At 36.3% G+C, this 17,632-nt stretch overlaps 1 protein-coding gene across 2 annotated transcripts; it reads left to right on the forward strand.

The window, feature by feature from the left end:
- Positions 1-17,561, forward strand: cog7 (component of oligomeric golgi complex 7). 2 transcript variants are annotated; one of them, XM_067434617.1, is made up of 19 exons: positions 1-122; positions 4,924-4,981; positions 5,072-5,277; positions 5,829-5,977; positions 6,415-6,531; positions 6,610-6,778; positions 9,201-9,283; positions 9,363-9,485; positions 9,598-9,796; positions 11,105-11,232; positions 11,683-11,837; positions 11,939-12,055; positions 12,164-12,229; positions 14,767-14,947; positions 15,033-15,173; positions 15,277-15,360; positions 15,514-15,628; positions 15,766-15,909; positions 16,881-17,561. In XM_067434617.1, exons 3-19 carry the CDS (start codon positions 5,112-5,114, stop codon positions 17,045-17,047), a joined length of 2,304 nt encoding a protein of 767 aa, XP_067290718.1. In that variant the 5' UTR covers positions 1-122; positions 4,924-4,981; positions 5,072-5,111; the 3' UTR covers positions 17,048-17,561. The 2 variants fall into 2 exon arrangements, with proteins under 2 accessions (XP_067290718.1, XP_067290717.1); XM_067434616.1 differs by having other exon boundaries at positions 5,093-5,277.
- The last annotated feature ends 71 nt before the right edge of the window (positions 17,562-17,632 follow it).

Raw genomic sequence — 17,632 nt, forward strand, 5'->3', positions numbered from 1 at the left:
GACATTATTTCAAAAGATCAACCAAATTAAGAGTTGTTTTCTCCATAATGTCATGCGCCTTTCAGATTAACAAAATAGTTGTGCAACGATGATATCAGATCAATCTTTCTGAAGGCCCTGAGGTGAGTTCAATCTGATTGTCCTAAATAACATCTATGGAAGGCAACATCTAATTCTGCCTTATGATACGCGTTACCCAGGCGTCCTACTTTCAAGCGTGCCCTACAAAGTAACAGATGTCTTCTTCGCAAAAGCAAGTAAACACATGGCAAACGGATGGTGCCAGTTTTCAGCATGTGCTGCGCCAGCGTTCCAACACTTTGGTCAACTTGATATCGCTTGATATGATGCTTAGACATTCTGTGCCAAGATATGTGTTTGTGGGTTTTTTATTATCTTAAAATCAGCTGCTGAGACACGAAAATAAGAGCAAAACCTGGTTTAATCCTGATTCAATGGCGCACTGTCTGCAGTATTCAGGACAAACGCGTTCTAAATAAAATTCAGATTGAATATTTGCTGATAGACTGTCTTATGTTTCTAATGCATAATACGACTGATAAACAAATTGCAATATTCCAACACATTATCAACATGACAGATCTGCATTCGTTATAAACAAGCATTGAAAGTTGCATTGCATTTTATAGACTCAGAGTCAGAGACTGTAGTAATAAGTAGGCCTAGGCCTAACATCGAATGTGTTATACAATAATCTCTGCTCCGTATTAATTCTTCATAATCATGTGTGTAATTCTGACCCAAACTGATATTGTCAGCGTTCACTATCTCTCGAATATAAAATGGTTGATTCTTATCTGATGAGGTTCTGGAAGTGTTGAGCTACAGGAACTTTGGGGAAGATAACGACAGGAAGTAACAAAAAATGCTGAAATGAGTAAAAAACTAAAAGCTTAGTTTTTAAGTCAGAGTAAAAACGGTCTATATTTTAATTCACCGCTAATTTGATATTAAAGGGATAGTTCACCGAAAAATTATCATACTTTACTCACCAACCTGTAGGCTATTCTTCTGCTGAGCACAAAATAAAATATTATAATGGATGTGGGTAACCGTTTCTGGTATATTATTTTCTATAATGGGGATCAGCAACAGTTTGTTTTCCCACATTCTTCAAAATATCTTCCTTTATGTTCAAAAGAACTTTAGAAACTTAACAACTTAAGGGTGGATAAATGATGACAGAACGTTCTCTTTAAAAGGCTATTTGGATTATCAGCTTGATTTTCTTCAACATGTCTGTCTTTTACGAAAACCAGCATAGAAAATATTATATGTAAAATGTAATGTAAGTGATTCGTTAAAAAAACACGCTCATATTCTTCAATGTCATTTGAATGGGCGATATTGCAGCGTTTGACCTCAAATGAAAAATGAGACAGCAGGAGGCAGCAGTGAGCTGACAGATAGTCTCCGCATAAAATTAGTACGTCATCTATGAGGATTACAGCAGGATAAGGCACAAAATCAAGAATTCTTTTAACTAAAGCTGAAGGGATTTCAAGATTTGTCTACCCTGCCCTCTCTCTTGATGTCCATGATTCAATATGCAAAGACATAAATACCATATTTACGAATTTTGTGTGGAAAAACAGACACCATCACGTTAAAAAAGCAGTGCTCTCCGGCTCGAAGGATGGAGGTGGATTTGAACTTTTGGACTTTTGGGACTTGAATTATACCTTTAAGGTGAAATGGTTAAAGGAATGTTTGAGAGCACCAGAGTCCTTATGGTACTTTATCCCCAACAACATTTTTAATAGAGTAGGAGGCCTAAAATTTTTACTGAAATGTAATTACAGTATTACAAGATTGCCACTGAAACTATCCCAATTTTATCAACAAGCTCTTTTGGCTTGGAAGCTTTGTCATTCTCACAACTTTTCTCCACACAAATCTATATTATGGAATAATGAATGCATCACTAAAAGGAACAAGTCATTATATTTGCAGAAATGGATCGATAGAGATATAATTCTTTTAAAAGATCTTTTTGATTGTAATAATCATTTACTTAGCTATGAATCTTTTCTCAGAGAGAAGGCATTCCCAATAACTTTCAAAGAATATAACTCAGTTTTCAAATCTATACCTAATGGCATATTAGAACTAATGAAAAGTTATAAAAAACAAAATGAAGCTCCTGAATTTAACTGTACTCTTTATATAAATGGAATGGATATTATGAGTAGCAACTGCACTAATAAACATATTAGAAAATGTTTTCTAAATTTAAAGAAAATAACCCCTCGTGGAAAATTTTTCTGGAATTCTCATTTTACTGAGATTAATTGGCATGCGGCATGGCTTGTTCCTTTTAAATTTTGTATTACAAACAAAGTCAGAGAATTACATTTGAAAATATTGCATAATATATATCCCACAAATCTATTTATCTCTAAATTCAAGCCTATTGATAGTAATTGTAGCTTTTGTAAGACTGAACAAGAATCGTTAATTCACCTCTTTTATGGTTGTTCGTATTGTATAACATTCTGGAAAAGTGTTGAAAATTATCTAGCATCTAAAACAACACATACGATAACAATTGGAGGAAAACAGATTATTACATACTTTGATTATAAAGACAGAAATGTATGTAATGTTGTAAATCTCTTTATTTTATTAGGAAAGTTCCATATTCATAAAGCAAAATTCTCCAAATCAAGACCAATTTTCAAATTATTCCAAATTGAAACTGACATGTATTTTGAGTCTCTTAAATTGGTAAAAAACAAGAAAGCTATGGCAATAACTGATATATTTTCCAAATTTCAATAACTAATTTCCTTTATCTTTATTAACAATTTGTAAGTCTGTTTTTTATTTTATTTTATTTATTTATTTATTTATTTATTTTAATTGTAATTTTTTTTTTTTTTTTTTTTTTTTTTTTACTATTATTATTGTATTTACTCTAATTTATTATATGTAATTATTTGATGTATTAATAATGTTTGCTACTGTGATGGCTGAATGTTTGTAACTTGTTTTCTATAATAATAAAAAAAAAAAAAAAAAAAAAAAAAAAAAAGGCACAAAATCATCTATATATATATAAAACGTCTTTATTTGTTTAAATTACATTTTTTTTTAAATATATTTTAGTAGATGCCAATCTTTCCCCCTCAGTGCACTTTAGTTGTCATATTTTTTATTTATTTTATTGTGTCTTATTTTGTGTGTTTAAATTGCATTTTTGTTTTTAAACACAATTTTTAATAATTTTAGCAGAATTTCAATTTTCCCAGTCAGTTGACTTTTGTTGTCTTTTTTATTTAATTTAAATGTATTTATATCTATTTATTGATTGATTTTACTTTGTTTTTATATATATATATATATATATATATATATATATATATATATATATATATATATATATATATATATATATATATATATATATATATATATAGAGTATAGGCCAAAAGTTTGGACACATTACTAGCCTATTTGTAATGTTTTTGAAAGACGTTTCTTCTGCTCATCAAGCCTGCATTTATTTGATCAAAAATACAGAAAACATGTAATATTGTGATTTTTTTTTTTAAATATTCAATTTAAAATAATTGGTTTTCAATTTGTTATAGGTTACTTTAAATGATAATTTATTTATGTGATGCAAAGCTGCATTTTCAGCATCATTCCTCCAGTCTTCAGTGATCATGATCCTTCAGAAATCACTCTAATATGATGATTCATTTTCAAAGTTGGAAACAGTTCTGCTGCTTAATATTTTTTCATAATCTGTGATACTTTTTTATAATACTTTGATTAATAAAAAGTAAAACAATAAAAAAAGAAAAAAAGAAGAAGTAAATGTTTTAAAAATAGAAATCTTTTGTAACAACAATATACACTACTGGTCAGTCATTTGGGGTCAGTCATTTTTTGACTGCTCATTTTATTCAGCAAGAATGTGTTAAATTGAGATATAGTAAAAGAGATTTATATTATTTGAAAATATGTTTTTATTTTAAATAAATGCAGTTCTTTTGAACCTTTTACTCATCAAATATATTAGGCAGCAGAACTGATTCCAACACTCATAATAAATCAGAATATTAGAATGATTTCTGAAGGATCATGTGATAGACTGATGTCACATGTATAGTAACGATCCTAAAAATAATGCTTTGCATCACAGAAATAAATGATAATTTAAAGTATAATAAATTGAAAACTAAATGTTTTAAATTGTAATAATATATCACAATATAAAAATAAAAAAATCTGTATTTTTGATCAAATAAATGCAGGCTTGATGAGCAGAACAAACTTCTTTCAAAAACATTACAACTAGGCTAGTAATGTGTCTATATATATATATATATATATATATATATATATATATATATATATATATATATATATATATATATATATATATATATATATATATATATATATATATATATATATATATTAATTTGTTTTTTTTAATTTATTTTATTATTATATATTTTTTTAAATATATGTTACCCACCCGGACTACATGAGGTGCAACACAGCCACGTCACTCAAATAAAATGTATTAGAATTTCTTCAGTTTACTGCTCATGTTTAATTACATTAACAATTATATTAGTTGTCTACATTAGTAGTTGACGTCTACAAACAGTTGTTCCACTTTACTAAGTTCTGTAAAATGGGTTTTGTCCGGTAAACGTTACTAACGCGGAATGCATCTTCGTTATATTTTCCCCCTGCCGGTAGATTTTAGGACGAGCGCAACCAGGAAGTGGTGCACAAACACTGAAAACATTAAGCTCAAAAACTGTTTAGCAGTTTCATTCTATTAAATTAACGCTGGAGGAAGCTATCGCACTGTTTGAACTGTATCTCGTGGTCATGGTGATATCTTTCTCATGGGCTATTTATTTTATGTTCGTGTCTAAGGCTGGTGTGGGCAAGAATTATGGAATAGATTGGTGAAGGTGTGCTGGAGAGATATCAGGTGAGTAAACGCACCAAAATGTACACCGCTCAACAGTTCAAACGTGTTTTATATCCGCTCGTTTTCTGCAAATGGCTTTGACTGTTTAAGATGCCGACTCCGGCTCTGTAGGGTCACTCAAGGGGTGAAGATGGACTTCTCGAAGTTCCTGGCAGAGGATTTCGATGTGAAGGACTGGGTGAATGGAGCGTTTAAAGTGGCTCAGAAAGACGCTCCGGGTAAAGCGGACGCGCACGCCTCAACTCTGGTCATGAAGCTGCAGCTCTTCATCCAAGAGGTCAATAACTCGATAGAAGGTGAGAGATGAGGACAGGAGCTATCTGAACACTTAAGCACACCTGTAACTCTCGTTTGTGAAATAAGTCTTTTCCGATCACCAGGGCTGTGCTTATTTAATAAAAATACAGTAAAACTGCAATAGTATAATTATAATTTAAAATAACTGTTTTCTATGCGAATATATTGTAAAATGTAATGATCAAAGCTGAATTTTCAGCATCATTCTTCCAGTCTTCAGTGTCACATGATCCTTCAGAAATCACTCTGATATGATTTTGTGCTGCTGTTTCATAGTTTAGAAACTGTGATACAATTTTCTTCAGGATTCATTGAATAATAGAAACTTCAAAAGAACAGCATTATTTGGAATATAAATCTTTTGTAACTTTATAAATGTATTTTCTGTTGCGTTTGATCAATTTTATGCATACTTGCTGAATAAAAGTATTAATTTCTTCCAAAAAAAAAACAATAATTAAAATGTTATTAATGTTTCTAATTGCCGTTCTTTCTGCTGTGTGTGTGTGTGTGTGTGTGTGTGTGTGTGCGTGCGTGCGTGCATGCGCAGAGAGCAGTAATCAGGCGCTGCAGAATATGCCGCGTGTTTTGAGGGATATTGAAGCTCTGAAACAGGAGGCGTCGTTCCTGAAGGATCAGATGATTCTGGTTAAAGAGGACATCAAGAAATTTGAACAGGACACAGTGCAGTCTATGCAGGTGACCATAAACACACCCATCCATATCACTTCATATTCTCTGCATAATTAAAGTCATTTAGTAATGAACTGTATTATTCACATTATTAAACCTAAAGTAAAAATATGTATTATACCATCATTAGTTCAGAGTGTTTGGCAAACAAATCCAAAGAGAAAAGAATAGAAAAATTATTCAATATTTACTATAAATATATTTGTGTATAGGAGACAATCAGCGCAATTAATAGGTTAGTGTTTTCAACAACATTTATATGGATATACACACTACCGGTCAAAAGTTGATTTGGTTACACTTTATTTTAAGGTGACAGTTACATTGTACTTACTCAAATTAGTGCAGAATAATATTAATTTACACATGTGCTTACTATAGGGTTTGGTTTAGCATGTAGAGTATAGTTTTGACCTTTCCATTGCTCTGTGCTCGTGTGATAGGTGCTGGTGGAGATTGATCAGGTGAAGTCTCGTATGCAGTTAGCAGCAGAAGCGCTACAGGAAGCTGATAAATGGAGTACTCTCAGTGCCGACATCGAGGAGACTTTTAAAACACAGGTGATGTTTTGCACATCTGTTTTTACGCACCGTGAGTGTGGATGTCGTTCTGAAATGTCCATGTGTGTTTGTTTGCAGGACGTGTCCGTGATCAGCAGTAAACTGACCGCCATGCAGGGTAGTTTGACGATGTTGGTGGACACACCAGACTACAGTGAGAAGTGTGTTCAGCTGGAGGCTCTGAAGAACCGTCTGGAAGCGCTCACCAGCACACAGATCGTCTCCACCTTCAACTCACTGGCCACAGGTGACGCACACAATAACAGTCTCATAGGCCCTGTTTACAGATGGTCTTAAGATTAATTCTGTCAATCGGATCACAAGTAGATGAGGGAGACACGTTCCAGTCTCTTTTGTCTATTTTCAAACACTTCAGTCGTGAATTCTTCGAGGGGAGGGTGTATGGCCGGGTAAATGTATGGGATTTTTCAGATCTTTTGATCCATCTATTCTTTTGATGATGGACAAAATAAGCTTGTGCAAACGACAGAAGAACACACTGAGAGCAGCAGCTTTCATTCCTGCCACGAGACCAGCAGAACACTGTGAGTGTGTGCTAGAAATCAGGAATGAAGAGAGAACATTGGGTTTGGTTTGTTTTTTGTCTTCAAATCAAACTTTGTCTCCAGCAGAGAAAATTTAAATCCTGTCGGGCTAGTGCACTTCCCATAATTTTTACACGTTCGGTCAGTGAGAAGAGTAGGCATCTTTTGTAGCTGATTGAACACATCCGACCACATGAGTGTTTTCACTATGAAAGCAATCCGGTCGAATGTGTTTTCGACGACCTCTGGAACAGGTTCTGCTGAAAGTGGACAAGCTCCATGGGCGTCGGAACCATTGTGTGTGTGTGGGACAAGACCCCCCCCACTTTTTGAGACCAATGATATTGGACCCACTCCCTTTTATCGTCTCTAATTCAGCACATGTCTGCTTACCATGACTACCCCTTAACCGAGAAACGTATTTAGAAACTTATTATTAAACACATGTTAAACACTTTATTTCCCCTTTTCTAATATTATTATTTTTTTTATTGAAAATAAATACCTTTCCGATCTGATATGTGATGGGGAAAGCGAGTAGAGCGAGTGTGGCAAAATGCGGATTCGAACATATGCTCGCGATATGCGTCAAAACTTAATGCCATGCGTCTTACCCCTACTCTATAGCCACGGTAAATAATTTAGTGATTTCTGTAATTATGTCTGTCCCAATCAATTGTTTAGTAAACGGCACTTTTTCTGTCTGGAAACGGAGCATAAAAAACATGCAACTTATTCATTATCATTTATCTGTGAAACTGTTGAAACTCTCTATGGCAGTTAAATGAATATAGCCTTTTTATTAGACTATTGGTATTGACTGGTTTGAGGTCTTTTTTGGTATAGGGGGATATGGCCTAAAACGCACCATAATGCAGGAAACACATCTATTAAAAAAAAAAAAATTCATGGGGGTGAACCCCCCAGACCCCCCGCAAAACAATTTCCCCAACTATCATATTTTGCCCTACTGACCCACCCACTTTTTATTTGCTTCCGACGCCCATGACAAGCTCGAAACATTTTCGACCCCGTTTAGGCTGGTATTTAGCATCATCCACTTTTGATCCGATCGACCGAAACACATCTTAATACTTGTGTAAAGATTTTTAATTACGTCACTATTCAAAGGTTTTTGGGTTGCATTCAAAACAATAGTAAACAAAAGTTTAATGATACAAATATTTCTATTCCAAAAAAAGTTTTTTTTGTTCTTTAATCAAAGAATTCTGAAAATATCGATCTACCATAATATGTCAATGTCAATTTTATTTTGACACATGGTTGACCAATGTGCTTTACATAGAACACACAACACTGGGACAGTAAAGATAAAAGTAAAAATAAAAAGTACAACAACCAAAAATAAACTAAAAGAAATAAAAAAAACTATAAATAAAATCATGGTAAAACACAGTGCTTCAACCAGAAATTAAAGCTTTGTCAAACAGATAGGTTTTTAATCTCGACTTAAAAGTGATCACAGAGGGAGCTAATCGAATAGAAGAGGGCAACTCGTTCCAAAGTCTTGGGGCGATAGATGAAAACGCACGATCGCCCCGGGACTTCAGCCTCGTCTTTGGTGTAAACAATAGTCTCTGGTTTGATGACCGGATAGAGCTATACGAAGGGGCCATACCATGTAGTGACTTAAACACGATTAATACAAATTTAAAATCAACTCTTTAGCATACAGGCAGCCAATGTAAAGACTGTAAAACTGTATATACAGCAGCACAACTGTTTTCAACACTGATAATAATCATAAATGTTTCTTGAGCAGCGAATCATCATATTAAAATGATTTCTGAAGGACTATGTGAGATGTGACACTCTCAGGAATAAATTAATTTTTAAAATCTATTAAAATAGAAAGCCGGTATTTTACATGTTTATAATATTTGACAATATTCGGTATTGATCAAATAAATGCAGCCTTGTGAGCAGAAGAGACCTCTTTCGAAAATATTAAGAATCTTACCAAACCCAAACGTTTGAACAGTAATGTATATCCATATAAATGTTGTGTGTACATGCTACAGCTTTGCACATCTAGTCAGATACTAGAACCATAAATCTGTTTTCTGATCTGCTTTAACTTGCCGATTGTGTTTTCTGTTTCAGAGCAAGCTAAGCTCTTTGTAAGAGTTTTTACTGAGATGGACAGAATGCCTCAGTTACTGACTTACTACTACAAATGCCACAAGGTACAGTATTTTGTCACTGCTTTTTTTGGCTGTTTAATTTACTTAAACTTAACACACACATGTATGTGTGTGTTTTAAGGCACAACTGTTGACCGTGTGGGAAAGCATCTGTCAGTCAGACGCCTCTCTGAAGCAGCAGCTCTCCGAGTTCTACGACACACTTCTGTCCACGTGGCACACACAGCTACAGTGGAGCAGCCAGGTATATATACACAAACACACACACACACACACTCAGCCTCACTGAATGTTAATAGCTTTCACTGTCGCACACTCAAGCATGCATATGTGTGAATGTGTGTGTGTGTGTGTAGGTCTTTAAAAACCCCTGTGAAGTGCTCACAGTGCTGATGATCCAGACGTTAGGGGCGATGGTGCCATCTATCCCAGACTGCATTGCTGTGGCATTAAAGCGTTGCTCTGGCGACTGTCGTCTGGAAGTACTGTTGGAGCTCCATCAGACGGCGGCTAACTTCAGTCGCAGCCTGGAGGCGGCAATGCAGCCACAGCTAGGTTTGTATTTGTGTGTGTGAAAATACACAAAATGCACTATAGAGTATATATGATGTATAGATCTGACAGGTGAAGTGAATAACACTGATGATCTCTTCATCACGGCACCTGTTAGTAGTGGGTGGGATATATGAGGCAGCAAGTGATCATTTTGTCCTCAAAGTTGATCTGTTAGAAGCCGGAAAAATGGGCAAGCGTAAGGATTTGAGCGAGTTTGGCCAAATTGTGATGGCTAGACGACTGGGTCAGACCCTCTCCAAAACTGCAGTTCTTGTGGGCTGTTCCCGGTCTGCAGTGGTCAGTATGTATCAAAAGAGCTCCAAGGAAGGAACAGCGGAGAACCGGCCACAGGGTCATGGGCGGCCAAGGCTCACTGATGCACGTGTGGAGTGAAGGCTGTGGTCTGTGGGGAACACATGGCACCAGGATGCACTATGGGAAGAAGGCGAGCCGGCGGAGGCAGTGTGATGCTTTGGGCAATGTTCTGCTGGGAAACCTTGGGTCCTGCATCCATGTGGATGTTACTTTGACACGTACCACCTACCTAAGCATTGCTGAGACCATGTTCAGCCTTTCATGGAAACGGTATTCCCTGGTGGCTGTGGCTCTTCCAGCAGGATAATGCTCCTGCCACAAAGCACAAATGCTTCAGGAATGGTTTGAGGAGCACAACGAGTTTGAGGTGTTGACTTGGCCTCCAAATTCCAAATATCGATTTTCTAAAGTGTTACGTGTCAACTTCGCAGGACTACATAGTTATTGACACGTAAGAGTGTCATTAATCACAATAAGCTGCAAAATGTATATTTTTTAAGGATAAAAAATGTACTTTATTTACTTTGCTTTATTACAGAAGACTGCAAGTCATGTGTGTAATGGTTTAAGTCAGCTCAATAATGATTTTAGGTTGACAAAAATGGGAAGGAAAAACATTCATTTCAGTGGGATGTTTTTTCTTCAAGACCTATTAAACTGTCTATCGCGATCAAATAGGAAAGGTAACATGACACAAAATTTTATCGAATCGAAATTTTATTCAAAACTGAGAATTGATTTGTGTGGTACCAAAAGATTCCCACCCTTATAAACATTTATATTACACAATTTAATAATAGTACATCATTTACAGTAATGAGAGATTAATGAAAAATATTAAGTGCATATTATTATTTTTATTAAATTTTTATAAATTTGGCCTGGACTTTTTTTTGTGTTTAATACATTTTTAAAAAGGTTATTGTATATGCTTTTTTTGAATGTGTGATGTTTTTTTTACTCCTCATTTTCCTGTCTTTGTGTGTGTTTTAGGTGAGTGTAACCTCTTGAAGGTGGCAGAGCTGGTGTCATGTGTGTATTCACCTTATGCGACTTATCAGATGCAGTACGGAGAACTCGAGGAGACAAACTTACTGATCCAGCTCAGTGCTGTTCCACTGGTGAGCGAACAGACGTTTCCATGTTTCATCTTGAACCAGTACAAATGCAAAGTATAAGGGTTCAGACTGGTTTCCAGGAATCTTTTTGTTGGTATTTTCTGATGATGTTGTGAGTTTAGGGTCTGAACTATAGGTGGAGCATTCAAAGGATACTGAGAAATGATGCGAAGACCATAAAAACGCTTCGACTGCATGTAGTCTGATTAGCAAACAAATGATTATTTTAGTGAATCGGTCAAATGCACTCACAAACTCATTGAATCAATCGAACAAATTGCTCACTGAATCTTTCTGAGCGTTTTCTAGCTTACTAGATGCTGATTAGAGTGTGTAGTTACATATTCACAAATGAGTTTTGTTGTATAAAAATATTTAAATGATGATTTTTATTCTTCCACACCCACAGGCAGCATTCACCATGTGTTTTATTGATTGTTTTGTGTGCGTTAGGAGCGTGGTGAGGTTCTGGACTGTGTGTTGGAGCTCACACACTCGGTTCAGAAGGTGTTCGGTTTGGCGGCTGCTGCCGTCGATCGCTGTGTGAAGTTCACGGATGGTCTCGGTGTGTGTGGGCTCATCAAAGCCCTTCGAGCGCTCTTCAGCAAGTATGAATCATACACGCATTTACTACGGTTAAACACAGAGACAAACACACAGCCCACAGGTCAGCCACGCTCCCAGCTTATTCTCTTGTATTTTTTCTCAGATATGTGTCAGATTTTTCTGTCACGCTTCAATCAATCCGGAAGAAGTATAAGTTAGAGGACACACACACTTCTGAGGTGTTCACTGAGGATTGGACGGCTTTCCAAAACTCTGTCAGGTGGGCGTGGTTTCTGTTTTCCATTAATTCCTGGCCGGTTTCTTTTCAATAAGTTTCTGTTTATTAAAGTTATATAAATGTATTTCAATTTGTTCCTGTATCTTCTAGAATCATAGCAACCTGTGGAGAGCTCCTGAGACAGTGTGGGGCATTTGAACAGCAGCTTTCAAATAAGTAAGAAATCTATTTTGTCAAACAATATTTTACCCATAATAAACATTCTTTAGAAATCCATTAGGCATAAGACATTTTATCTAGGAAATATTTGCATCCATGTATAATTTGGAAAAAACTTTGCAAAATTGCAATACTTGGCACCACTATTTTGTGATTCAATAATTGAAAGTGTTCACATGACAGTTCAGCACACAACTGTATTTGAAAAATATATTACAACCAATAAGAAGAGTCATGAAAAGTTAGGAAATTTAGCTTTTTGATAATTTAAGTACTGTAATAAATATTTTATTATATTTATATCAGTGTATTTTGAATAGTAATTGTCAATATTTGACCATTTTAATACTGTATATTTTTTAAATCTACTTTGATATAAATATTTATTATGGAATAACATTAAAGGTGCCATGTGTAAAAATTAGGGCCGGGACTCGATTAAAAAAATTAATCTAATTAATTAGAGGCTTTGTAATTAATTAATCGAAATTAATCGCATTTTAATTGCATATAAATATTTGACCTAAGAACAATAAGAAGTAATTTTTCACATGTATTTTTAGTATACCATTGAATAATGACTGAATACATAAGCTTAATCAACAAAATATTGTTTATTTATTTCAGTCCAGCAGCAGGCGCAATGTTTGCCATTAAGTTTAGCAAAAGCATATTTGTGATATTTAAGGCTCGATGTGCTGCGGTGATACGCAAATTCCTTGTTGTATAGCTTGCACACAACCATGCTCTTGACGACGCTGCCATCCTTTCGTTTTTTAAAACAAAATGTCCCATCCACGGGGCCAAGCAAAGCGGTCTCATCAGCTTCTTCGTTCATGTTCACCCATGGTTTGTTGTTGTCGTGACTCCGTAGCGCTAGTTGGTGTTCCAGTATAATCGGTCCGTCGAAACTCGTTCATTGAAAAACGTTCCGCGGTGCAAAAATAAGTGTGGTTAATTTTTTTTTTTTTTTTTTTTTTTGCGTAATTAATTAACGCGTTAGTCACGTAATTAATTAATCTTAATTAACGTGTTAAAGTCCCGGCCCTAGTAAAAATTGAGGTAAAAATATCCAAAAAATGACCTACATGCATCATAAGAATGAGAAGAAATAAGGGCGATGATGTCATAAAAAAAATGTCAAGTTATAGTGCTGCAGAGATATCAACCTTAATTAGCAGTAGCATTACTAGCCCCGGCCCGACAGGTGTCGTAATACCAGTCTCGGCCAGGGGAGGCGGTGTGCGGGCAACATAACCACCAGCCAACCTGGCTTACTTGAACCTGATGTCAATCGTGTGGAAAGTACAGCCCACTACTTCATTTCAGTTCAGGGAAGAGAGCAGACGGATGGCCAAAGCCTGTGGCCCCATAAATGTATCTGATATGATAAAAATAGCATAAGTGCGGGCGCCCGCCGACCGTGTCCCGTCCAGTCATAATAAAAGTCCCGGTACTCGCGAGCCGTTTAGAATAAGCGCCCTCGAGTGGACGAAAAGTTGCAAAGTGCACCTTTAACGCTGCAGTCCGTAACTTTTTCCACTCTAGTGGTTAATAAACAGAACTGCATGCGTCTTGCGGAAGAACATTGCAGCTGGAGCTACCTCTCTCTGTTTATGTCTATGGCGGATCACGCAGGGACTGTGCTCCTCTGCAGCGGTATCTTCCAGTCTGGCCTGAAATAGTCCCAATATAAACACTTATTATAAGTGTACCATACTGATAAGGGGTAAGACAAAAACACGGTTTGGAAAATGGATTCATGTTGTACATTGTCATTGTATAAATTTGTAAATCTTGAACACCAAAAAGTTACGGACAGCAGCTTTAATAATAATAATAATAATAATAATAATAATTAATAATAAATAATGAAATCAAATCGTGACAATTACTACGTTATATATGAATATTTATTATTTGTCACTGTTTGACAATTTAAATACTGTATATTCAAAATATACTTTGATATTACACACACATATATATATATACACACACACACACACACACACACACACACAAACACATTTATTAATGTAGTAATTTTCACTGTTTGACTTTTTAAATTCTGTAATAAATATTCATATCAAAGTTATTTTGAATATATGTACTAGTAGTAAATGTCACCATTGGACCATTGAAACAGTTATATAATATTAATATCAAAATATGTTTCAAATATAATAGTAATACCACTACATATGTTCTAAATTCCAGGACATATAAGCCTCTTTCCATCACGAGACATATAGAAATAAAATGTAAAAAAATATGTAATGACACATTTTTCCCAAAGTGGTTAGTATTATGTCAGGTGGCTGGTGAATTTTGTGTGACTTGAGCAAAAACTTCAGAGTATCAGTTATTATGTGAAATTTTTAACATATATTTAGTGAAAGTTATTTAATTACTTTATACTGATTAAGACTCTCTGAGGGTTAAATTCCACCTTTAATATGCCCGTTACACTACAATAACGGATTTAACATGAATGTCTGTCATGTATCACAGTTGTGCACTGTGATTGGCAGGATCCTTGGGAGGGCGGGGCGTTTCCTGTGGGAGGGGTTTAACCCCAGAAGTCTGAGTGGCTTACAAGAGGGTGTGGCTGAGAGGCGGAGCCAAAAAAACCCATGGCAGGAATACAACTACCTGCTGCAGACCAACACGGCGGAGTATAATAATCTACTGGAGACGCTGCACTCCCTTAAGGTGCACTTCATCTTTATGTGTGTTTGCTTCGAATGTACAGCACTAAGTGTAAAGGGGAAGTTTTATGCATGTGTGTTTTGTGCAGGAGAAAGGAACCGGAAACTCAAGCTTATTGGCCGAGACTCGTGCCGCCCTGACGCGTCTGAACCAGCAGGCCAATCAGCTTGCGTTTGACTCTGTGTTCCTGCAAATCAAACAGCAGCTTTTCCTTCTCAACAAACCAGAGGTGCGTTTTCACAGCGTGTTTTAGGTGAAGTATTGCATACTATGATATACTTTGAAGTACTGAAAACATCTCGTTTGATTGGATGTGCTTTTGATGCTTTAAGGCTCGCGGTTCTGCTCATTTGGGTGAAACGCTAACTGATGATCTGCCGGCCTTCAGTTTGTCACCGCAGGAGTACATCACTAATGTAAGACAATATTAACACATCATCTGAGAGTGAGTTTATGATGACAAATCACAAGACGCTCATACAGGTACAAGGGCAAACACAAGCCACTGGTGTTCACAGGACAAGAGGAAGGTTAATGGGTGCAATTAAACACTTGTGCTTTGTCTATAGATTGGCCAGTATATCATGTCTTTGCCTCTGCATCTGGAGCCATTCGTGGCTCAAGAGGATCCAGCACTGGAGCTGGCCTTACACACCGGCAAACTGCCCTACCCACCAGAACAAGGTAAACACAAGCACACATCCCAGGGGTAGGAATCAAAAAAGCCCCTTCATACACTTATTTATGATATGCACTTTGAGATTCTTTAAAATGAAAAGTGCGTTATAAATAAAAACTAATATTATTATGTATCTCTGTAGGCGACGACGTTCCTGAGCTGGAGAACACGGCGGATTATTGGCTGGGTTCTATCGCCAGGGCGACCATGCAGACCTATTGTGATGTCATCCTACAGCTTCCTGAGCTGAGCTTACATGCAACCAAACAGCTGGCCACTGACATAGGTGACATCATCATGAGTTATTATGATGTCAGCATTATTGACATCATGGCACCATTATCACCAACATTAATTAATATGTAACACTTGCACACAGTGACACTACAAGGCTAGTGGCAATATTTGTATTATAAAAATATCTAGTTCAAATGTACAAATAGGCATGGTAAAGTGCAATTTGTTTACCATTTTTATTTACATTTTTTCTTCAAGTTGTTGATTTTAAATTATCCTGTGTGTGACATAGGACATAAACCGATCAGGCATAACATTATAAGTATGACAGGTGATGTGAATAAGATTATCTCTTCATCACGGCACCTGTTAGTGGGTGGGATATATTAGGCAGTAGTGAACATTTTGTCCTCAGAGTTGATGTGTTAGAAGCCGGAAAAATGGGCAAGCGTAAGGATTTGAGCGAGTTTGACAAGGGCCAAATTGTGATGGCTAGACGACTGAGTCAGAGCATCTCCAAAACTGCAGCTCTTGTGGGCTGTTCCCGGTCTGCAGTGGTCAGTATCTATCAAAGGTGCTCCCAGGAAGGCACAGCGGAGAACCGGCCACAGGGTCACGGGCGGCCAAGGCTCACTAATGCACGTGGAGAGTGAAGGCTGGTCCGTGTGGTCTGATCAAACAGACGAGCTACTGGAGCTCAGAAACCACAGCACCGTCAGGGGGTTTAGTGAAGTCCATGCCTCGACGGGTCACGGCTGTTTTGGCAGCAAAACGGGGACTGACAAAATATTAGGAAGGTGGTCATAATGTTATGCCTGATTAGTGTGTGTTTATACAGCTCTGGAAAAATTGAGACCTCTTAACATTGATTTTTCCAGAGCTATATATATATAAAAAAGAGATATTTCTTGTGAATCTGTTTTTTTTATACATTATTGCTTGTTTTTGTGTGTGTAATCAATGATTTGATATAATTTAGACTGTGTAAGAACACTTGTGTGTTCATTATTGTCATTACAGAGTACCTGAGTAACGTCATGGATGCGCTGGGGTTGCAGACCACTCGAACCCTCCAGAATATTGTCACTCTTCTTCGTGCCAAACCCGACGAATACCGGCAGACGGCCAAACCCCTCCCACGCAGACTGTCGTCCACCATCGCCTCCATGAGGGGTCTGGAGTACTGACACGGGACATGGACGGGTGCTCGGTGAAGGTTTGCTGTTGTTAAATCTAACACCAGAATGTGACACTAAACAGATCTTATATTCCCAAACACAAACATTAATGGCACTTCAGATGTGCATCTCTTATTTTTGTTTAAGAGTTGATGGTTTGGGGTTAAAAATAACAATACAGTGGGTTTTAATTATGCAGAAAAGAAAATGTTACTGTGATTGAGTTTTGGTCTTGCTGAAATGTCTTTGAATCCAGGGATTTAAAGTTAAAATGGCACAATGAAAGATGATTCATGCATATTTATTTTGTCATGTTTGCCATTATTCCTCCTAATCAATATTGAACTTGAGTGCTGTTGTGTTTCCGGTGCATCACGCAACATGTAACTTTATAATGCTTTTTATGTCTGGCTCGCTGGCTTTGTATTTTTTATTATTTTTGCTCATATGGGGACAGTTTCATACAGCATTTCAATAATGTTTTCAATTCTGTTCATTTGTTACAATAAAACATCTGAACAGATTTAAGTGTGTAGTTTTGTGTCATAGTGCATCACAATATAGGTTGATATCGGCTATAAGTATTAATGCAAG

Source organism: Pseudorasbora parva, chromosome 24, assembly GCF_024679245.1.
Source record: "Pseudorasbora parva isolate DD20220531a chromosome 24, ASM2467924v1, whole genome shotgun sequence".
In the NCBI taxonomy this organism is placed as follows: Eukaryota; Metazoa; Chordata; class Actinopteri; order Cypriniformes; family Gobionidae; genus Pseudorasbora; species Pseudorasbora parva.

Coding starts and splice junctions, on each gene's coding strand:
- cog7 (XM_067434617.1), top strand. CDS start 5,112: ATGGACTTCTCGAAGTTCCTGGCAGAGGATTTCGATGTGAAGGACTGG. Junction 9,284..9,362: donor ACTACTACAAATGCCACAAG/GTACAGTATTTT, acceptor GTGTGTTTTAAG/GCACAACTGTTGACCGTGTG. Junction 11,233..11,682: donor AGCTCAGTGCTGTTCCACTG/GTGAGCGAACAG, acceptor TGTGTGCGTTAG/GAGCGTGGTGAGGTTCTGGA.